The sequence below is a fragment of the Rhinatrema bivittatum genome, chromosome 15 (genome assembly GCF_901001135.1).
Source record: "Rhinatrema bivittatum chromosome 15, aRhiBiv1.1, whole genome shotgun sequence".
Taxonomy (NCBI): domain Eukaryota; kingdom Metazoa; phylum Chordata; class Amphibia; order Gymnophiona; family Rhinatrematidae; genus Rhinatrema; species Rhinatrema bivittatum.
In genome coordinates, this window is record NC_042629.1 from 55871276 (window position 1) to 55895973 (window position 24698).

At 44.6% G+C, this 24698-nt stretch overlaps 1 protein-coding gene across 1 annotated transcript in view; it reads right to left on the reverse strand.

Moving 5' to 3' along the window:
- Positions 1-24698, reverse strand: part of UBR4 (ubiquitin protein ligase E3 component n-recognin 4) — a 351227-nt gene that overhangs the window by 161192 nt on the left and 165337 nt on the right. The window contains 3 exon segments of the mRNA XM_029579045.1: positions 4219-4330; positions 10652-10773; positions 15128-15268. Coding sequence (XP_029434905.1) covers positions 4219-4330; positions 10652-10773; positions 15128-15268 — 375 coding nt within the window.

The window sequence follows — 24698 nt, forward strand, 5'->3', positions numbered from 1 at the left end:
CACATGACTAGAGGACCTGGCCTTGCTTCAGCCAAAGGTTAAGGGCATTCCTTCAAATAGAACATCTGTAAGGCCCAGCAAGCCATACCAGACTGACACTAGAAAGAGTCAAGATTTATAAAATTTCATTGTCAACACATTAGATCCCAATATAAAAAAAGACCACTAGTAGTCACAGGTTCTACTATCTGCATCTGCTGGTGACAGAGAAATACTGAAGGGACACAGAGGGAGCCCTTTCCTGATATAGGATACCCTTTGGCGTTTTTCTCTGTCTCCATCTATTGGACAGGAGGCTCAACTCACTGTCTGGACTGATCCAGGTACGTACAGGGAATGTGAATTGAGAAAGGGGGTAACCTAAAAACCTATAAATGTACAATTAAAAAGTATAAAAATTTTAAAATACATCCACCCGCTCTCAATTAAGAACCAACAACCCCTAACCCACAGTCGTACATCTCATAGCCCCAATCCCCTTAGAGATTCACAACAATGCAATTCCCAAAATCCTGAAAGCTCCAAAAACCTCAATTATATATTTGCCGGAATAGCCCTGACTTTACAGCTTTATGGATAAGAAAATTATTCCTTACCTGCTAATCTGCTGGAAGGGGGGACATAACCCACTGTTTAGACTGATCCGGATACATACAGGGAACATAGAATTACCCCTTGCAAGCAGACAGCATTAGGAAAGCTTTTCCATAACATAAGAGCCAAAGCTCAGAAAGCTTGATCCCTAGTGCTCTTCAACTGGACCATCTGTCTAGAAGGAGGCACCAGTAGTCGATCTTATAAAGACCACAAAATTCATTGAGGGGCATACATACAACAAAATTTTATCAAGATATCTGGGACGAAGAACATGAATCAGCTTAAAAACCAATATTAAAATTTTAAATTTACAACGTGCCCTATAGGCAACCGCTTGTTCAAAGTAGAAGAGATATGAGCCCTCATGTTCAACATTCCTAGTAACCTGCGGTATTCCAAACCATCTGTAATTCTTTTATGAGAAAGGCCAACAGAGTTACAATAGTCCAATCATGATATCATTAGTGCCTGCGACACTAGGGCCAAATTAGTTGTAGACAAATAGTCACATCTGACGGGTTAGAAAAAGACAAGAGAGGATTGCACCACTGTTGAAATATGCTTGTCCAATGACAGTTCCTGCTCAATTCTGATCCCTAGATTACAAACTGACTTTTGAAGTGAATCTGAGTTCCATCTATCGTAATCTAAAAATGTTCACATAGCTCCAATTTTCCCAGTATTCATTTTTTGTATTCCCAATGCTTATAACTTCTGTTAGACATTTTCCATATTCTGTGATCCAACATCAGGTTCTTTACTGTGTCCAAAATATGTTCCATTGAGCAATTATTTCTATAGTGACTGTATTTTTTTGGCTAATCAAAATTTTCATCTTTTTGATGTGCAAGATCATGCTATAACATCTCATAGGTTACACAATTTATTTATAATCTATTATTGGTCTTCTTTCTTAGGCATAATGTATCAAAATATCAAATGTTTAGCATGTTTATACCTTTCCATTCTACCAAGGATTAAATATTCACCATATAAATTGATTAAAAATTGGAGATAATATATCACTGTCTTATTTCTCTATACTTCCATATTTTTTACATTTTCTGCTGATATTCATACTGCAGCTATTTGATTCCAATGTAAATGGTCAAGACCAAAACTGTGAAGGATTTCAAAGGGACGTGGGATAAATACTGTGGATCCATAAAGTCTAGAGAATGTGAATGAAGAGAAGAGGCATGGGGTGGCTTGCGGGAATGACAGCTACTACCTGGAGATTAATACCCTTATTCAATAAACATACACATGGTTAATGCGACTCCAATATTGCTCTATGCTTCAACGGCAAAAGGAAATGTGGAAAAAAGGATTTGCATTCACAAAAAAGTGGGGGAGTAGCTTGCTTGTTGCGGCGGTTACTACCCCGAATCAATTAAGCCTGATACTTCACTTGGAATACATATCCAGCGCAGTTCACTGCTTCAACGGCAGGGGGGGATGAAGAAAATAGGATTTACATTCAGGCAACAACCAACAAGGACTGAATTGCACAGGCAGGGTAAACAAATAAGTGTGGGAGTAGCTTGCTTATTGCGGCAGTTACTACCCCTAACCAATTAAGCTTGATACTTCACTTAGATGCAGCTCCAGCATTGCTCTCTACATCAATGGCAGGGGTGGAAGGGAAATAGAACCAAAAAGTTACTAATAAAGGCCAAGAGTATCAGATAAGTATGAGAAAAAAAATAAGTGTGAAAGCTTGCTGGGTAGACTGGATGGGCCGTTTGGTCTTCTTCTGCCACCATGTCTATGTTTCTATGTAAATTCATGACTAACCTGATTTCACATTTACTTATACCACTTCTACACACTGACGTCCATATTCAAAAGCATTTAGTCAGATAACTCAGACGTTATCCAGATAAATGGAGATCTGGGTACTTACTCTAGCCAGATGATAAATTAGTCAGCTAGAATTTAACCAAATAAGGTAGGGACATTCTGGGGGCATAATTGAGAGGAGCTGAGTTAGCAGAATAGCTTATCAAGCTAACTCTGGTTGGCCCATAGGGCTTATCTGGCTAACTAAAATAGCTGGATATATCCAGCAGTGCAGCCATACTGCTGACTATATGAGCTAAGTTAGTTGGATAAGTTTATCCATCTAACTAGCCAAGCTGCACAGTGGCTGAATATGGACCTCACTATTTCTACCAGTTGGCAATTATTTACTCTATCAAACCCCTTGGCACTGTTAAAGCAAAGATATACTTTTCTTCTTTCAAATATTTCTCACGCCTCTCATTCATAATAAGTAAATACCATTTCTGGTTTCACCTCTAAATTTTAGAGGTCTCATCTAGATGCTGTTCAACAATTGATATAATTCAATATTTTAATGACCTACAAATGATCTTAAATGTATAAGATATCAAACATTGTACTCCAGTGCCTTGTTGATTTTGAGAGATGGGTGTCACGTGTGAGAGTCCCTGGACTGTGGTACAGTTGGTACTGCCTAGCACGTGGACACGGCTGGGCCTATGTCGACAGCAAGCAGACACTCTTGGTCAGGGATTGAGGCGGCTGCGGCTTCACCTATACCAGCCTCTTCCCCCTTGAGTTCTGAGACTGGCAGGACTTAAATGTCCACAACAGGGGAGCGGTCCAAGGGTCGGGGCAAGCAGCAGTCAGACGCTGGAATACAGGCAAGGGTTGAGACTGGCGGTGATCAGTATGTGTAAGCCAGACGTTCATGCATTCCAAAGACCGGTGAGAAAAAAAACAAAACTTATTTAGGTCTGACCACCAAGTGCAGGGAGAGATGAAACAGAACTTGTTCTCCTGAAGGGTTCATGCCAACAAGACTGAGATAACCTTGGAATGGCAGGATTTCCAAACGTAGAGAAAATGCTCTCCTACCGCATGAAGGCAGTCTGCTCCAAAAGGAGACTCTTAAGGGGGACGAGCCAGCTGCAGTGTGCTGGGCAAGTCCAGGGAAGAAGACAGCACACCTAAGACGTGGGTAGACATTTCCTAGATTTGTGGTCCCTAAATCTGTCCCTGGGGACCCCCCAGCCAATCACATTTTCAGGATATCTGCAATAAATATGCATAAGATAAATTTGTATGCAATGGAGGCAGTGCACATAGCTCTCTCTAATGCATATTCATTATGGATGCCCTGAAAACCAGACTGGCTGGGGATCCCCCCCAGAACAGGTGTGGGAACCACTGTGCCAGATACTGAAGAGTTTCAGGTTTCTAAAAAGACAATGAGAAACCTTTAAACCAGATGACTCTACAAAACAAAAGAAACAGGAGGTCTGAGCAGGCTGCGGGCAGTATGCCTGCCTTGTTGCTTGGCAAGTTGTTTAAAGTATTAAAGTTTCCACAACTGTCAACTGGGGGGTGGCTGCTTCAGTTCAACACAAGATAGTCAAATGATCCATCCACTCTGCTTTATAAATTTGGTTATAACAAAAAAAAAAAACCCCACAACCCAGAAAAGGCAAAGATTGTAATTCTCAAGAGGTGTACAGGTCATTCTTGCAGAGCACAGTCCAAAACAACTTTAAGATCCTGCCCCAAATATATGTCCACAGGAATTTGTGTGGCTCTGCAGTCTTTTCATAATCATGAAATTGTGTGTCTCCTTACCCATTGGTGTATTGCTGCGAGGAGAGGATGGAAGTGTCACATGACGTCGCTTATTCCTAGGTCTCAACACTCGAATCAGAGCTTGTTTACAGGAGAAACTCACCGCTGGATCCTAGCAAGTAAATACATAGTTATTTGAACTTACTATGCTCCACAGAGGCAAATAATAGTTCAATTTATTTTACAATTAGACATTTTTGCTTTCAAAGTTTAAATTAACTTTATCTGGTTTATAATTTAGCTTTCTAGTTTATAGTCCCATCCACCCCACTTCCTGTTTTTCTTACGAGGAAATGAGGCTTTTATCTAATATTACTCATTTGAAGTAGTCCCTCTTCTCCAATTAAGCATACTGCAAAAGGCACATAGCAAAGGAATTTTAAAATTAAGACAACTTTAAACAGAAATAAAATAGTAGATATTCTGGAACCTATCTAGGGTAATAACTGTGGGACTACAGCTCCTAGAAAAACCTTAGAGATTTTGCTGTTTATCTGATTATGTTTCCTTTATTTTTTATTTAATGTTTTATTGTATGCGTTTTTATGTTATTTTAATTGTGTATATTAACAAATGTAAACCATTTTGGCTGACAGTCTTAAAAGCAGTATATAAACCTCTTAATAAAATAAATAAATCTATTTGTTGCCAGCTCTCTGGGACTGAAAAGAAAGATGGCTCAGCTCAGAGTAAAACTGACCAGATTTAAAGATTCTTGTTCTGATATTTATAATCCTAAAAATTTGTCTCACACTAGCACAGTGTCTGAAAGACATGTAGATGGATTACAATGGATTCTGGTAGGATACAACTTGAGAGTCTGTCACACATGCCTGAAGCGATAACTTCAAAATACTTTCAGTGCCCTAACAGAAAACAGTTCCACAACGTCATCTGATTGAAAAACAAATTTGTAGGAATAGTCCCACCATAAAAAGAACCCAAAAATACTTTTAAAGAATTTCAGAAGAGGATCAAACTCCTTCTGTGGGATCGCCATCATTGTAGAAATGACTTGGAAGAAGACAAAAAGGTCGGATCCTTAGGGGGTTATTTTCCAATTCGCATTATGGCCTTTTCGCACGTGAAAAACGCCTCAACGCATGCAAAAAGCACCATAACACATGGTGCAATGTTAATTTGGAAAAAGGGGAGGAGTTTGGGGCGGGATTTCTGTCAAAGTGGGCTGGCTTCGCAATTTGCGAAGCCATATCTCACAGTTTTAGCGCCGGAAATAACTACACCTTTAGCTTTAAATGTATTACCCAGTAACTTCATTGGGTCCCCCTGGTCTTTGTACTTTTTGAAAGAGTAAACAACTGATTAACGTTTACTCATTCCATTCCACTCATTTTATAAACCTCTATCATATTTCCCTTCAGCCATCTCCAAGTTAAAGAGTCTTAAACCCTTTAGCCTTTCCTCATAGAGGAATTGTTCCATCCCCTTTATCATTTCGGTTGCCCTTCTCTGTACTTTTTCTAATTCTGTTACATATTTGAGATGTGGTGATCAGAACTGCACATAATAATCAAGATGAGGTCACACCATGGAGCGATACAGAGGCATTATGATATTCTCTGTTTTATTCTCCATTCCTTTCCTAATAATCCCTAGCATTCTATTAACTTTCTTGGCTGCTGCTGCACACTGAGCAGAAGATGTCAACATTATCAATGACGATACCTAGATCCTTTTCCTGAATGGTGACTCCAAATGTGGGTTACTCTTCCCTAAGTGCATCACTTTGTACTTGTCCACATTAAGTTTCATTTTCCATTTGCATGCCCAGACTCCAAGTTTTGCAATATCCTCTTGCAATTTCTCACAATCCTCTTGTGATTTAACTACTTTGAATAATTTTGTGTCATTAGCAAATCTGATCACCTCACTTGTTCCCATTTCCAGGTCATTTATAAGTATATTAAAAAGCAGTGGTCCCAGAACAGATCTCTGGAGCACTCCTCTATTCACCTTTTTCCATTGGAAAAATTTAACATTTAGCCTTACTCTCTGTTTTCTATCTTTTAACCAGTTCCCAATCCACAATAGGACACTGCCCCCATTCCAATGACTTTTTAATTTCCTAAGACGTTTCTCATGAGGGACTTTGCTAAATAATTTCTAGAAATCCAGATACACTATCAATTGGCTCACCTTTGCCCACGTTTGCCTACTCCCTTAAAAAAAAATGTAGCAAACAAGTGAGGCAACACTTCCCTTGGCTAAATCCATGTTGGCTTTGTCCCATTAAACTATGCCAATGTACATGTTAAGCAATTTTGTCCTTTATGATAGTTTCTAAAGTTTTGCATAGTAACGATGTGAAGACTCACTGGTCTATGGTTTCCTGGATCACCCCTTGATCCCTTTTTAAAAACTGGCATTACATTGGCAACTCTCCAGTCTTCAGGTACCACAGACGATGTCAAAGATATTTTACAAATTTCCAATTGATCCGCAATTTAATTTCATAGTTCTTTCATCTGTCCAAGTGATTTGCTACTCTTTAGTTTGTCAGTTTGCCTAGTACATCTTTATAATTCTTTGAGATTTGTTTCGGTTCCTCTGAATCATCACTTTTGAATATCATTTCTGACATGGGTATCTCTCTTACATCTTCCTCAATGCTTTTGCCAGTCTAGGGGGAGTTGCCTCTTCCGAGGACCAGGCAACGACGACCAGACTGGAAGGAGGCAGCTGCTCTGCCCCACAGGGCATTGATGCCACCCTGAGAACAGACACCAGCTGGGTCGGTAACATCAATAAGAGCATGCAGGGATTCCAGCAGTGGCTCGAGGAGTGACAGTGCTGGTGCCGTCAGTGCTGCGATGCTGAGGCCGCCCATCACCTTTGACGGCCAGCTGCTCATTCCTCCTTGATCATCAATGCCAAAGCAGGCAGGGACTCAGGAGACATAACTAGATTGGAACTTGAGGAGAATCTGTGGCTGGCATCGGGACCGAATGAGTCAATGGCACACTCCTGGCATCGATGGAGAACTGGTGCTCCTTGCTGCAGGGTCATTGTAGGGGCATCACATCATGAGCTGGTGCATCCCAGGCACTATGCATCAATGGGGACCAATGCCAATGTTTCTTTGGCTTCCATCTATGCTCGACACGGTCCTTCTCTGGTGCCAAGATGATGAACCTGACGCCCTCTAAGGAACCAGACAATGGCCAGTCTCCAGCATCCCTTCCAGTGTGACATCAGTGCCTACAGCCTCGCTGATATCTAAGGCTTGCTGTGGCTCCGAGGTCCCTTCATTCTGATGCCTCCAATGCCCTTGGATCAGTCTTTGCTGGCCCAAAGAGGCACTCCATCTTATTGGGTCGTACCTTACATCCCTTCGGAGTCATCTTGGTGCTCTTGCTGCAACCCCCGATGTCATGTGCTGCTCCAAGGCAGAGGACTCGCCTATCATGGGGTCCATGATAGACATGATGCTCGCACACCTGGGGCACCACATAAAACCCGACGTGGACATGTCATCACGAAATAAAAGGGACATGAGATCAAAATCTGTGGTGGCAGGCACTGAGCGCACAGTCATCTGGGGGCATCGACAATGAAAGTAAACTTACCAATAAACGTTGAAAAACCTATCTAGGACGCTAACAGGAGAACTTGGGGGATCCCACGTCAACCATGCAAGGCAGTGAAAAAGACTCACGAAAGAAAACCCTAGAAATTGAAAATTAGGCAAAATGACAGGCTCCACAGAAAAGAAGAGACTGAAAGGGACCCCCGCATGGAAACATGGTACAATTCATGCTGAGCATGCTCAATGAGGCTCAGTCAAAGTTCTAGTTTTCCGTGCCTGGTGCCATACAATGTCACCCGTGTGAGGACTGCAATCCTGCTTATCCTCGTAGAAACAGTTGTCTATGACACTGTAAAAGGAAGCAAATTCAGCAAACTAGATGGCTCCCTGTTCATTTTAGAGCACAATTTAAAGTTTTAATTTTAGCTTTGAAAACTCAAAGTTAACAGTCCTTATTTAATAGATCTGTAGTCTGCCTAGAGAAATCCGCTAATGTGAGGATCCTCAGCTTTAAATGTTTTTAGATATTTTATATACCCTTGTTCCATGTATAGATGACAGGGGTTTACAAAGTGACAGTCATAACTTGACTCAACAAACAAAGATTGGTAACGGAGGTGGTATTCACAGACAGGCATTGATATCTATCAAGTGAAATTTTCTAGTACATATTAACTGATTTAGTACATATGGCAAAGAGTATAGGTAATTAGTACGAAATGATGGCTTTAACATCTTAGTCAGTGGGTTGTTTTGGAAATCTCGCATTCTCTAGTTTGATTTATTCTTCAAGATTCAATTAACTTTTGTCCTTCTTGTCTTTGTGGTTTTGTATATTCTGATGTTTTAAAGTTAAAGTATATGCTTTTTTGAATAGTCATGTTTCTAATTCACATTTAAATCTCTTTCTATCTGGTAAAATACTTAACGTCTCAGGCATAGAATTCCAGAGCTTTGGACCCACTATGGAAAATAATCGCTCTCTTATTTGCATCAGACGTATGCTCTGTATTGTGGGAATAGTCAGTAGTCCTTTATTTTGAGATTAGTGTTCAGCGAGGATTGGTGATGGAAATACTTTAGCAAATAGTTCAATCAGTAGTGAGCAGTCTTTTTGGAGTAAATCTGGAGGACAGTAGACCAGACCTATGTTTAGTTTGTGAGATTTTGGAATTCGCACTTCACAGGGTGGGTTAATCTCTACTTTGCAAGGTACTAGCTTAAGATCTTTTTAACAAATTATTAATAAAACACCACCTTTTCGTTTAGGTCTAGAAAAGTGAAATACCTCATAGTTAGGGGGGAAAATATGGTTTAGGAGTATGTTATCTTTGTCAGTCAGCCATGTTTCAGAGATGCAAAAAATAGTGGGCAGTAAATCTTCTAGCAGATCATTAATCAAGAGGATTTTTTTTCCCACAAACTGAACATTTAATGGGAGCAGAGTAAACAGACAGGAAGAGATAGTGGAAGTGTTAGCACTTATCGTTGGCATCAAGTTTTGGATCCTTCTTTGCTTCTTACTTGGGGTACTCAGATTTCCATTCAGGCCCCATCCTAGTATGGGCTCAGTGAAGCACATCTGGTCCATGTTTGTAGAATTCAATCCAGATATCAATGAATTGGATAAGTTCTTGGAGGAGAAGTCCATTACCTGCTATTAATTAAGTTGACTTACAAAATAGCCACTGCTATTATTAGCAACAGTAGCATGGAATAGACTTAGTTTTTGGGCACTTGCCAGGTTCTTGTGGCCTGGATTGGCCACTGTTGGAAAGAGGATGCTGGGCTTGATGGACCCTTGGACTGACCCAGTATGGCATGTTCTTATGAATTAGTGCACTTAAGAGTGTGCACGAGGGCACGCACAAAGGGGTACATGAAGGGGTAAGCTCTTTTGTTGTGTTCCTCTATGGGTGCGCCACAGGCATGTGCCTCACAGCACAAGAGCCTGTGGCGTTGCCGCCGCATTGATTTTGATGGGGGAGGTGGGCGGGAGAGCCGAGACAGCGTTAGCGATTCCCTCCTCTCCCTCTTCCTTCCGGGGGGAGAGGGGATCACTCTCAGCATATCCCAGGCGCTGTGGTGAATGCTCCCTCTTCGGTGCTCCCTTGGCTTTCTGAGCAGGCTTAAGTGGAATAACATTTTATTCATTGCCTGGCTAATTTTTATTAAGATTTTATGTTATTATTTTAATTGTGGATTTTAGTTTTATGTATTCTTTGCTATTTTATTTTGTTCATATTTGCTAATTACATTTTATAATAAGGTTTTTAAAATGTGTAATTCACTGAGCCCTTTTATTTTTAAAGGAAAGTGGACTAAGTTTGATATATATAAAAAATGTAGCTGCTGTTATACTGTTTCCACACTACAATTACATTTTCCAGTGTTACTCACAGAATTAATGGTAGTGCCCAAGTTGTAGTCTAGGACTGCTTCAGCACTCAGTGACAACAAACATAATATTCAGGATAGTACCTATTATCCAATGGAGATTGAAGTGCAGTCAAACACCTTTAAATAGTTTGCTCCCTCTCTGCCATAAAGGTCCAAAAGGTCTAATTCTGCAGGGAGCAGCAAAAGGATTACCCACATATCCACATGTGTCTGAACTCTTTCTGAAGACAGTACCAGGGGGCTATCCATACCCAAAATGCTCTATTTATGTATAATAGAATACAGAGATTTCCACTAGTATATGTGTCATAGGTGCAAACTGAATGGTTTCTATTGTATTGTCTGATTTTATTTTGGTTTTATTCTGTATTAATTGCATCTATTTTTAATGTTTGGTGTATATTATGAACATCCACTCTGAACAACTGATTGGAAGTAGAGGAATATAAGAATGTATAAATTAAATAAAATAAAAATAGTACATACCAAGCACAGCAGCATTTGTACATAGATCTTAGAAGCCATATTGATACAGTCCAGGTCACATGTGCAGTAGCCATGAATAATATCCACAAGGGCATTCACAGTAGCTTCAACATGAGTTAGTCCTAACAGGGAAAAAGAAACATAAAACATGGAAAAACATGGAAAAAACTGGCAATGAGGAAAATCAGACCTATGAGATGTAAGCTTATTAGATAGAGTGATAATACATTGTATTCTGGCCAGGACAATCCTGGTTTTTAAATACCAACCCAGCCAATTAGTGAAAATCCTAACAAAAGTTCCAAAGATGATGGTGATTCTCAGGCAGCATGGACCTTCACACACTTCCTGGTTAAACGCAACTCCTTCCTCCCCTCCCCCATTCAACTGAAGTGGGGATAGCTGCTGGCCTTAAGTTAGCACACTAAGGGAGAATGGCTGGTGAGCATATCTCTGGCCAGCCACACCAACCTATAGATTCAGCAATATTTTGTTACATCAGACTTAGGTAGCAAACAGAAACCAAAACAAAAGTCTTAGTTTCACTTCAGCAGTAACACACTCCTTTAGTCAGCAGAGGAAGACAGGAATTCAAAGAGTACCTTCATTCTAGCATTGCACAGGAATAGTGTTTTAAACTCACCTCTGTGGGAACACAGGTTCAAGGTCAACTCTCTGGGAACAGAGGATCATGTTCCCCTCTTAAGCTTACCTCTTTGGGAACAGAACAGTTGTATTTTTTGAAATAAAAATGGACCAGGTCAGGTCCAGCAGCGATTTCCACCTTCCAGAGCAGCAGAAAATCAACAGTGGAACAGGAGTTCATGGAGTATTCATCTCCTATACACCTTTGCAAGGATATGTGCCTCAATCTGGGCAGCCACAAACTGGAGAAATTACTTAGTGCAGACAGATGGATTCAGGACCAATGGGTTATATGCTCCCCTGCCAGCAGATGGAGAAGGAGTCAGGCTTCAAAGACGACATCACCCTAGATATACCCCTGCAGTGACCTCTGCCCTTCAGTATTCTCTTCAAAAGTCACTGTGGACATACTACTGAAAAAACTTGATTAAAGCCAACCTGATTAAAAACAGATAACGTAACAGCACTCAACCAAACATAAATGCTGAATCCCAGCAAATCATAGATGCCCTGATCTAGGCTCACATCTGTCAAAAGGACCAGCCAATTCATCAGAGACAGGGTTACACCCTTGCCCAGGTGAGCTTCCCGTAGCCACCACTGGGGCCGAGAACATACTTCCATTGGTTGGTGGAGGCGAATCGAATAGTTTTCAGACAATGGGTTCCAACGTGACATCAGGGAGCATTAAGGGAGCACTGAAGTGGTCGCATGTGTGCCCTTGCCCATGATACTTCCTCTAGGGTCGAAGCCATAAAACAGAGGACCTGAAGATAGTTCCACACCTTCGGGCATATTGCATGCGTCAACCGAGGCACTTGAGACAAACTTCCTTATCCGTGAGGTCAGGAGGAAGACCTTGACCTGCTTGGTGTTGAACCGGACTCCCAGATATTACAAGGACTGGGAGGGCTTGAGACTGCTTTTGTCCATGTTTACGACCCAACCAAGCTCCTGAAGCAGGGATATCACTGCTGGTCACCCAGAGACTCTTTTCCACTGACTTCGCCCGGATCAACCAGACAAACAAGCATGGGTGCATCAGGATTCCCTCTTTCCTCGGTGCCGCCACTACAATCAACAATCTTGGAAAATGTTCTGGGGGCGGTGGCTAGGCCGAAGGACAGTGCCCGGAACTGATAATGGCAGCCCAGTACCACAAAGCATAGGAAACGCTGATGTTCTTGCCAAATTGGAATATGAAGGTAGGCCTCGGAAAAGTCCAGGGAGATTAAGAACTCTCCCGGCTCTATGGGCATTATCACGGAGTGCAGAGTTTGCATGCGGAAATTAATTGCTTGTAGGTGTGTGTTGACACTTTTGAGGTGCAGGATGGGGCAAAAGGAACCCTTCTTGGATACAATGGAATAATGCACCATATTTTCCTGGGGCGCAGGTATTGGAATTATAACTCTCAACCTGAGGATCCTTATCAAGGTAGACTCCACTGCCTGTTTCTTGTGCTGGGAGTGGCAAGGAGACATCAAACATGTCCTGAGAAGTGCTGCGAAACTCCAGCATGGTTCCTTCTCATATGACATCCAGTACCCATTTGTCCGATGGGATCTCGACCCACTGCTGGTAGAAGAGGGATAGTCAACCCCCTATCTCCTCATTCTGTGGGTGGTTTGGCAAAACCTCATTGGTGAGTTCGGGGGCTGAACCTGAACCCGAACCTGCACCTTTCTCGGGATGTCGACTCTGAAAGGACTGAGACCTTCCCAAGGACATGGAAGCCCCTGGATTAACCTCTCATAAGCAAGAGGCACTGTAACTGCTTTCTCTTATCTTCAAGTAGCCGGGGCACTGGAGATTCACCCCATTTACTGGCCAGCTTTTCCAATTCACTTCCGAAGAAGAGTGATCCCTTAAAGGGCATCTCTGTGAGGTTTGCTTTAGAGGTTGTGTCTGCTACCTCTCTAGAGAGGAGCAGGCATGAGTGAGCTACCAAGGCACAACAGGAAGCAATCTGTAAAATCATTGCTCTCGCATCAAAGGCTTGCTTAAGGGTGGATTCCATCCACCTATCATGCGCATCCTTTAAGGCCGCTCCTCCCTCCACTGGGATTGTTGTTCACTTTGAAACTGCGCAGACCAGCGCATCCGCTTAAGGAAACCGCAGGCATTCTCTTACCGCTGGATCCAGAGGGTATAGAGCTTCTAATGCTCGTCCACCTTTGAAACTTGCTTCAGGGGCATCCCATTTCAGGTCAATTAACTCCTGGATGACTTCCAGCACCGGAAAATAGCAAGAGGCTTTCTGTAGAGAGACACCAGAATGAAATTCTTCTTTGGTTCTGTCAGAGTCCACCCCAGGAACTCCCAGTGTCTTCAGGGTCTGGGAAACCAGGGCCGGCAATTCATCTCTATGGAAAAAAGTAACATGGTACGATATGGCTCCAAACCCGGTGGGATTTTGTTGGTTTAAATTACATTTTCTAGTTATCCTGTTACTGCTTGATCTTGTATTTTCTGCTTTGACAATGGTTATACTGAGGGTTCCAGGAAGGGTTCCGTCCTTATATAGGTTACCCTTAGAACTCTGGTCTGTCTCTACCTGCTGGAACGGGGGCTCTACCCATGGTCTGGACTGATCCGGGTACGTACAGGGAACTGTCCCATCCTCAGAGTGGGAGGATCCGGGCTTAGTAAAGCCTGGGGAGGCCAACTGTGCCTAGGCCTCCTCACAATGCTGACATAAGTAAGAATCAAGGTCAGACTGTGTAGCCCTAATATGACAGGCAGCACAGAGAGAATGGTGCTTATGTTTCTTTGCTGCCAGAGCCATTAGGGACGGTAAGTGTGTTCAGCCGGCTTGCACTTAAAATTTGGTGCACACAGATTTCTGGCACCTACATGGGCCAAGTGCACAGGCCATGCCCTCAGCTTTACCTAAATTCTGCGCCTAGGGAGATAAGCATGCACGGATGCACGCTACATTGTGCATGTATATATGCACATGACGTTGTGCTGACGTTACATGCACAGCTCATGCGCAGAGCCAGCACGCACCATACATACCGACACTCTATGGTGGGCAATAGAAGACTCACAAAAACACGTGCAAGATGGCGCTGCTGCGGCCTACCACGCAGTGTGCCTACTAAGCCTAAGCGAGGCCTAGCCCACTGGGGGGCTGTTCAACCCGCTTGGAAGCCCACTTCCCCTTGCCGCAATGGGAACTGGAACGACGTCGATACGGCGCTCTGAGCAAGGAGACCAAAAGAAGACTTACCGAAACCCCTCCAACGTCTCTGAATCAGGAGGAATACTCTTCTTTTTTTTTTTTTTTTTTAACACTTACCTGGGGCTCAGTGCTTACCGGCTGAGTACAGAGACTGTCTCCAACTGCGGGGAGAGAGGTCTTTGGCAGTTACCGCCGCGCATGACTTCCATGACTTTCAGCTACTTCAGCAGCTGAGTCCATGCCAGGAACCTGCTACCGGACCAAGGCTCACCTCTGAGGGTTCTCGGAAATCACCTCAGGAATTCTCAACTGGGGGAGGGACCTTAAGGTATCACTGCAGGAGAGCAGGGCTCAATCTTTTTCCAATTTAAAAGTAGAATTTCTTCTTCTAAAGGGTACAGCGATCCCCATAGGGAAAGCATGTCCACTTCTGCTGGAGACAAAGAGATCCTGAAGGGCTACGGTCTCTGCAAGGATATATCTAGGGTGACGTCAGCTTTGATACCTGACTCCATCCATCTCCATCTGCTAGCAGAGTAGCATATAACATTGATCCTGAGTCCGTTTAAAATAAATAAATAAATTTGGTTACACGCTAGGAAAACAATTTTTAAAGCATGCATAAAGTATATTTTGTATTGTACCTGGCAGGCATGCTGGAGCCAGAAAAGCATTCTTGGGTTTTGAGGCATGCAGTTTCCAGAAGTGGCTAACCAGCTGGGTAATAAAGCTAAATCCCTCTGCTTCTGTAGCTTTCAGGGTTTCTTTCCCTTCTTCACTTCCTCCTGAAAAAAAAAAAAAAGACAGCACATCATGAAGGCAAGGACCAATATAAGTACCAGTATGGTAAGCAAGTCAGAATTCTAAGTATAAATTGTCATCTAGAGAGCAGAAAACCCAGGTATTAGCTAAGACACCCTTTTATCTGCCAGCTTTATAGGGACTATTTACAAGTTTCAGAATTAGAGCAACATCTTGAAATGTGAAGTGCACTAACTGCCCAGAGGGGCAATCTTTTTTTTTTTTTTTAAAGTTTTCAATTTATATTAAAAGCAGTTACAAAGCTGTAATAACACAAGAAGCCAAAACTACTCATCCCATCCGCACTCATCATTCTGCTTACAATCAATAACAAACGTTAACACAAGCATTTTGGGTTACACCATGCTGCAGCGTTACTGGGCCAGACAGAACCTGAGTTCTCAGTTCCATTATTTTACTTATTTTGTAAAGTAATAATATTTTAATATTTGTATATATTAGAGGGGACCGGGGGATGAGCAGGGAGAATAGGATGTAGGAGAAGCACCTGGATTTGATTTAATTTAGACCAGAAAAACAATACAGCAAAACAATTCCATCAAATGGAAGTTTGACAAGCATACAAATACAAAACAAAATAAAACAATCCCACTTCATACCTACCCATAATAGCCAAAACAAACATTCCAAAGTTTTCACTATAGATTTTCTTTTCTCTGAATCAGTAAACAAATTTACACAGAAAACTTTGCCTACCAAATAAGAACATAAGAACATAAGAAAATGCCATACTGGGTCAGACCAAGGGTCCATCAAGCCCAGCATCCTGTTTCCAACAGTGGCCAATCCAGGCCATAAGAACCTGGCAATTACCCAAAAACTAAGTCTATTCCACGACTACCTAATAGTGAGAGACAACCAAGCTGTGAGTTTCTGCCAGATATCCCACAGGAGATTGTTCCACCAAGTGGGGCTACCCTCAAGAAAACCTGTGCTCTGGTACATGTCCCTCGCATAATCTTTGCTAAGCATATCTCCAACAGCACTTCCTGGGAAGAAAGTAATTCCCTTTTTGGTAACTATCACTTAAGCACCTCATCAAAATAGCCTGTCTTAACACACAAAACCTTAAAGTTAGTACATTAAACTTTATTCTAGCTGTTAGTGGGAGACAGTCTAATGCTCTCTCACCATGATTTCTGTAACACGACTTTCGCTCTCAAATTCTGAATCAACTGAACAAATAAAGGACACTACAACCATCAATTATCAGTCCTTGTAAAAAAAAAAAAAAATAGACATAACTGATGGACTAGACACAAACACTGAAAAGATCTCTTCGCCACCCCTTGTATGAGCTCCCAGGGAAAAACTGGAACCTGGGATCATCCTTAAGTTTCTAACCTCATTTGTACAGATGATCCAAGTGTCAGGTGAGATTGGATTAAATATAGAATTTTTTTATGCTCATCTACCCAGGATGGTAGGGAACCAATGAGAAAGAAAAAGGAAAATTGGTTCTTACCTGCTAATTTTCCTTCCTGGAGTACCATGGATCAGTTCAGACGAGTGGGTTGTTCATCCCTACCAGCAGATGGGGTCAGAGAACAAAACTTTGAGGCTCCGCTACATAATGAGAGTGCCACCTGCAGTCTCTCAGTATTTACCTGTACCCAAGCCAATAGGTCTACCATAACAAACCCCAATAAACTTTGGGCGAACAGAGACGTAAGTTGGAGCCCCCCTGCAAACTATGCCCCTTTGATTTAACAGAAGAACTATACCAAACTATGTACCCTGCTTAATAATCTCAGTATATCATATGCCAGCTCAGTCAGATCAGCCATATCCGGAAGTGAGGAAGTCTTTCGACAGATGGGAACTGGTCTCTGGACTGATCTGTGGTACTTCAGGAATGAAACTTAGCAGGTAAGAACCAACTTTCCTTTCCTGTTCGTACCCTGGATCAGACCAGACTAGTGGGATGTACCCAAGCCCCTTTATTCTGAGCGGGAACCCAAAAGACCCACGCTCAAAACACTTTCTCCAAACGTCGCCTCCTCTGGGGCTCGCACATCCAAGTGGTAATGTTTGGTAAAAGTGTGAAGAGAAGACCATGTCGCTGCAAGACAGATCTCCTGCGGAGAGAGCAGCTGACTCTCTGCCCCCGGGGTTGCCTGCGCCCTGGTGGATTGCGCTATTAAGCTTTCTGGCACTAACCGGCTCTTATAAATTTAAGCCGACGCTATCATCTCTTTTAACCAATGAGCAATAGTGCCCTTGGAAGCCTTATTTCCCTTCTTTGTTCCACTGAACAGAACAAACAGATGATCCGATCTCCGAAAGTCATTGGTCACTTTGAAATATCGCAAAAGAATTTGACGCATATCCAAAAAGAGAAGCTCCCTAGCCCATCAGAGCAACAGCCGTCAAGTTCGGAAAGGCTGGAAGGTCGACAACCTGATTGAGGTGAAAGGAGGATACCATCTTTGGCAAGAAAGAAGGAACCATACATAAGGAAACTCCAACCCCTGAAAAGCAGAAGAAGGGATCCCTGCACGATAACGTTTGTAGCTCTGATATTCGCCGAGCCAAGCAGATGGCCACCAGGAAAACAGTCTTCAGGGTTAAATCCTTCAATGACACCTTCCACATTGGTTCAAAGGGAGGACCACACAGCACACGAAGAACAAAATTCAGATTCTAATCCAGCCATATCTTCCGTACCGGAGGACACAGATGTTTTGCTCCTTTCAGAAAACAAACCACATCCTGATGCAACGCTAATGGCCTACCCTGCATCCTGCCATGAAGGGAACCTAAGGCTGCTACCTGGACCTGAAGGGAATTATAGGCCAAACCCTTCGCTAAACCGCTCTGCAAGGACAGGACTCAAGGAAAGTCCACCTTTAAAGGCTGCACCCTGTTCTGCAAACACCAAGATTCGAAGACTCTACATACTCTTACATAAACCAATGAAGTGGAAAGTCTTCTTGGCTGCAGCAAAGTTGCAATCACCGGCTCAGAATAGCCATTCAAATGAAGCCGCTACATCTCAAAAGTCAAGACGCTAGGCAGAAGCTATCCTCCCGGTCTAAAAATACGGGACCCTGCCACATCAACCCGAAAGGTGAGACAAGCGAACGAGACCATCTACCACCAGCTGCAGAAGATCCACAAACCACAGCCACCATGGCCACTCGGGCGCTACCAGAATCACCCTGCCTAGATGCAGTTCGATGCACCACAGCACCGACCTATGAGAGGCCAGGGGGAAACAAGTACAGCAACAGGTGCGCAGGCCACGGTTGAATGAGAGCGTTGATGCCCTCTGATCAGACCTTCCTTCTGCGACTGAAAATCGAGCTGCTTTGGCATTTGTTGGAGTCGCCATGAAGTCCACCACTGGTTTGCCCCACTTTGCCTGCAGCAAGACGAAGGCCTCTGCCAACAACTCCCACTCCGCCAGATCCGGACACTGCCTGCTGAGGAAGTCTGCCTGTACATTGTCCACTCCGGTCACATGCGAAACAGCAATCTGCCACAGATGTTTTCTCCGCTCATTCGAATTCTTGCACCTCCAGCGCCACCAGATGACTTTGTACCACCCTGCCGATTGATGTATGCCACTGTCATTGCATTGACAGAGAACACTCGCACCAACTTCTCCCAGACGAGCGGAAGAGACACTAAAAAGGCCTTGCGCACTGTCCTGGTTTCCAGCCGATTGATCGACCAAGTTGCCTCTTCTGGTGACCACTGCCTTGGGCTGATTTCCCCTGGCAAATCTCCCCAGCCCAAGAGGCTGGCATCCGTGGTCACTAACACCCAGTCGGACACTTCCAAATCCATACCTTTCTCCAGATTGTGCAGACACAGCCACCATGAAAGGCTGGACCTGGAATCCTCCAGCAACAGTCAAGGAAGCTGAAATTCTTCCGACAGTGCAGGGATAACAGAGCCCCCTGCAGATGATGTATGTGAGCAAAGGCTCATGGCACTAACTCTAGCATAGATGCAATGGAATTGCACCTGCTGCAATCCCAGACCCTGGGCACCGACAAGTCCAGTAACCGAAGGACCTGACTCTGCAATTTGAGGACTCTTTCCGTAGTCAAACACCTTCCCCAGCTGGGTATCAAAGCAAGCTCCCAGATAGTCCAGGGATTGGGTCAGCTTCAGGTGATTCTTCGCGAGGTTTATCACCAGCCCAGCGACTTCAGACCCTGCAGTACTCACTGAACCAAGTGAACACACTCCACCTCCAACTTTGCCCTTATCAGCCATTTGTCCAGGTATGGGTGCACAATGATACCTTCCTTCCTGGGAGCCGCCGCCACTACTTCCATCATCTTTGTGAAAGTGTGAGGTGCCGTCACCAAGCCAAAAGGAAGAGCTCAAAACTGGAAGCGTTCCCCCAGTACTGGTGGTTGATCCGAATGGGGATGTGCAGGTAGGCTTTTGACAAGTCCAACGACGCAAGAAACTTCACTTTGCGAACCGCTATCACCATGCACAACATCTCCATCCAAAAGTGTGGCATGCGGAGGGCTGCATTGACCACCTGCAGATCAAGAATGGGCCAAAAAAGTGCCTTCCTTTTTGGTCACCATGAAGTACACAGAGTAACGACCCTGTCCTCTCTCCAGGGGAGGCACTGGAACAATGGCTCGCAGAAGCTGCAGATGTTGCAATGTCTCCCACACTGCCTCCTGCTTGCTCCAAGAGACGCAGCAGGAGATTACAAAGGCATCCCTGAGCAGCCAAAAAATTCTAAAGCATAGCCTTCTCTCACCACCTACAGGACCCACTGGTCCGATGTGATTTTGGTCCACTCATAAAATAGGGCCAGCCTCCCTCCAATGGCCTCTGGTGAGGAATGGACCCACACACCTTCATTGCCCGATCTTGTTACCGCCCCCACCCTGGGACCTACTGTCCCTCGGGGGCCTGTGCTGGACTCAAAAGGAGTGCTGTCTGCCAGAAATCTGGTTTGGGGCAGATGGCACGTTAACTCCTGCCAGCACAAAACCTCCTTGCCTCCCAAAATCGAGACCACGGAAGAAAAACCTTCTTGGGGTTCTTCTGGTCCTCGGGCAACTTGTTACCCCTAGACTCCCCCAATTGCTTCATGAGCTGCTCCAGATCCTCTCCAAATATCAGCTTCCCCCTTAAAGGGCAGGTTAGACAACTAGGCCTTAGACCACATATCTGCCAACCAGTTTCGTAGCCACAGTAGTCTCCTTGCAGCCACGACCGAGACCATGCTTCTGACAGAAGTCTGAATCATGTTGTACAGGGCATCCGCCACATAGACTGCTCCTGCTTCCAAGCAGGCTGTTTGTGCCACCTCCACAGTTGATCCCGACCTCTTATTGTGCTCCTTCTGTACCCAGTACAAACAGGCTCTCTGCATCAGACTGCTGCAAACCGCTGCACGCAGGCTCAGAGTCGAAACTTCAAACAACCTTGTAAAGAGGATTTCCAGTTTTGATCCTGAATATCCTTCAACACTGCTACACCTGCCACTGGAATGGTAGTCTTGGTAACCCTGGATACCGCCGCATTCACCTTCCAGCAAGGGATATAATTTGGCCATACCTCTGGCTACCTTCAAGTCGGCTTCGAAAGATTCCCAATCCCAATCCACCAACTTCTTCACCTTCTTAGATAATAGCAAAGCCTTTGGGGGCCCCTGCAATCCCTCCAGTACCGGTTTCACCCCCTCATTGTCCAGCTCCTCCTGAGTGACCTTAATCAACGGGCTCAACTCCTCCCTGCGGAGTAAACGGACCACCCAAGGATTGGCCCCCAACCGCAGCCGAAATCTCATCTGGATTCTACATAGAATCCCCTATATGAGTACTAGGATCCTGACCCGAATCCAGCGATGGATCCTATAGGGTCCTTAATCAAATCCACAGACCTCCCTGTACCTGATTGGGCCCAGATGTATCTTCCTCCACAGTGGACCTCTTGAGATGCAAGAGCCTCAGGAAACCTCCAAACTCCGCCTGCTTAGGCTTCTTTACCACCCGGGACTTCCTAGGCAAAGGCCTCTTGGTCCCAGCTCCTAGCCTTATGCATCAAAAGGACAAAATCCAGAGAAAACGTTTCTGGATCTGAAGAAGGGTCCAGATCCGCGTCCCCCTGCAGCTGCTCCCCCGCCCTGCCACCAGCAGGGTCTTGTTCTGCAGGAAAAAGGATTGGAGGGGAGTTCCAAGGCCCTGAAAAACGTGTGCATAAAATGGCTGCCAGTTCCTCAGAACCCCCCCTCCCCCTGAGCCTCCAAAAACCTGCCCCACCAAATTCGGGTTCCTGCCGTCCTCTGGGGTGTCTGCGTAGGTCCCCGCCCCTCCGGAGGCATATTATCCACAAAACACGGCCAAATCGAGGTGAGGGCACCTTACGCCGCAGCCCTGGCAAACTTTCCCGCGCAGGAGACAGCATGCCGACAAAAGCAGCCTAAAAATAAACCCTGCCTGGAAGCACTGCAGGGGGCACTGTCCGGGTGCTGAACCAGCCCCACCGGCCCCGACACACCCAGCTATTCAGCTCCTCTCACCTTGAGCTGCCTCCCGGAATGAAACCTGAAGCCAGCCGACGGAGCACAGCCTAAAGATGCACAGTCTCTTTCATCTTTGCACTTTTTCCAGGTTTATGAGTTAGTGGTGTCAGGCATTATTCAGATGGATTGTTGTTTTATTGTATTTTATGCTTTTACTGTTTTATTATTATTGAAAACCATGCTGGTCAGATTTCTGGGAATGTGGTATACAAGTATTAAGAAATAAATAAAAATAAATTTGGGGGAAGCAGGGACTCTGGATTTAGTGAAAACTCAGTGACTGAGTATAGACTGGGGTGAAAGCGAGGACTAACGTTGCACAGGGATTGAGGAGAAGTGCAGGAACTTGGGAACTCAGATTGAGTGAAGAGGAAAGACTGGGGGATAATGGAGGCTTGGTGATTAGATGGTAGCATGAGCAGGGGGGTTAGATGGACTGCAAGGGTACGAGAAGAGTGTAAAGAGAAGTGGGGATGTCTGAGGGCTGGGAGAGCAGTGAGAGACAGTTGAAAGGTATGGGTCTGTGAAAGGAGAGACAGCGGAAATAGAGCTGAACAGAAAGTTAAAAAGTGATAAGGGAGGCTGGGTAGAGGATGAGAGAAAGAAGAGTAGATCAGAGCTGGGGAAGGGTGGAAGTACAGAGGGAGAATAAGAGGCCCAGGGGAATAGAAGGGCTGGGTAGGGGGTGAGTGGATGTGAGGGAGATGAATGCTGTTAAGTTAATGAAAGATGAAAAGGAGACCGAGGACTGGAAAGATAAGATCAAGCTATAAGCTGACAGAGAAGCAGAGAAGAGAAAAATGGCAGTGGAGGGAGTCTGAGTTGCTGTTACTGAGGTGACATCAGAATGTAAACATTCATTTAAAGTTCAATATTTATAAGTAAGATGTCCAAAGGAAAATTGGTTCTTACCTGATAATTTTCATTCCTGTAGTACCACGGATCAGTCCAGACTCCAGTGTTTGCCCCCCAGCAGATGGAGACAGAAGTTTACCAAACAAACTCCGCTTCATATAGGCTGGTGCCACCTACAGTCTGGCACTATTACGAATGTCAAAGCAGAATGGATCAAACTAACTATATACAGTAACCCAACAACGCAAAATGGCATAACAACCCACCAAAGGGATACAGAACCCATGAGAAGAAAAGAAAAACAATGTTGAACCAAGCTGTCGAGAAAAATCAGTAAAGAGAGCGGACTCTCCATTCCCTTCCAAGGAAAAAAATGGGTGGGACTCTGGACTGATCCGTGGTACTACAGGAATGAAAAGAATCAGGTAAGAACCAATTTTCCTTACCCTGTACGTACCAGGATCAGTCCAAGCTCCTGGGATGTACCAGAGCTTACCTTAATTGGGATGGGATCCTGAGAGGCCCGCTCTAAGCACTCCCTCTCCAAAGCCACCGGCACCAGGTGCCCGAACATCCAAGCGATAATGTCTTGGGTAAGTATGCAAAGACTTCCACGTAGCCATCCAGCAAATCTCCTCTGGGAAAACCTGTCGACTTTCTGCCCAGTATGAGGCCTGAGAACGAGTGGAATGAGCCCACAGACCTTCGGGTGAAGATCTACCATCCAACAAATAGGCAGAAGTGATGGATTCCTTAAGCCACAGAGCGATGGTAGCTTTGGAAGCCATATTGCCCCTTCGGGGGATCACGCCAAAGAACAAAAAGGTGATCCGAAACTCGAAATGCATTGGTCATCTCCAGGTATCGCATCAATGCTCGATGAACATCGAGCTTCCGAAGATCCTTGGAGAAGGGGTCCGACCTATCCAGATCCGAAAATGACAGTAGTTCTACCGACTGATTTAAATGGAAGGAAGACACCACCTTAGAAAGGAATGAGGGAACCGTACGCAGAGAAACGCCAAAGACAGTGATGCGCAAGAAGGGCTCCCTACAAGAGAGAGCCTGAAGCTCAGAAAGCCTGACGTGCCGTCGCAATAGCCACAAAAACACTACCTTCAAAGTAAGATCCTTCAAGGTTGCCCTACTCAACGGTTCAAACGGTGCCCGACACAAAGCCTTAAGAACCATGTTCAAATTCCAAGAGGGACAGGGCGGAGCACTGGAGGTCGCAAATGTTTCGCCCCCTGAAGGAAATGAGAAACATCAGGATGAGTCGCCAAAGATGCACCCTGAATGTCACCGCACAAGGAACTGAGTGCTGCTACCTGTACACGCAAGAAACTACACGATAATCCCTTCGCTAACCCAGCCTGAAGAAAGTTCAAAATCTCCGGCACGGTCGCTCAAGTAGGAACAATAGCTCTGATGAGACACAAATTCTCAAAGATCTTCCAGACCCTGACATAGGACATGGAAGTAGAGACCTTACGAGAACGCAACAGAGTAGTTACCATAGCATCCGAGTATCCTTGAGACTTCAGCCGCTTCCTCTCAAAAGCCATGCCGCTAGACAGAAGCATTCGACCTGGTTGAAACAGATGGGTCCCTGATGAAGTAGATTCAGTCGGTCCGGGAAGCGCAATGGAGGCGCTACTGCCAGATTCACCAGATCCGCAAACCATGGATGCCGTGGCCACTCGTGAGCTATTAGCACCACCTCAGATGGATGTAACTCTATTCTGCGAAGGACTCTGCCTATGAGAGGCCAAGGCAGGAACACGTAAAGCAGAACATCTGTCGGCCAGGGCAGTACCAGTGCGTCCACGCCCTCTGCCCCCGTGTCCCTTCGACGAGCATTCTTGAACATCGCCATAAGATCCATCCGGGGAGTGCCCCATTGTGCACAAATGACCTGAAAGACATCGTCCGCCAATATCCTTGGTCAAGAATATGGTGACTGAGGAAGTCCGCCTGAACATTCTCTACCCCGGCGATGTGAGAAGTCGCTATGCAGGCCAAGTTTTGTT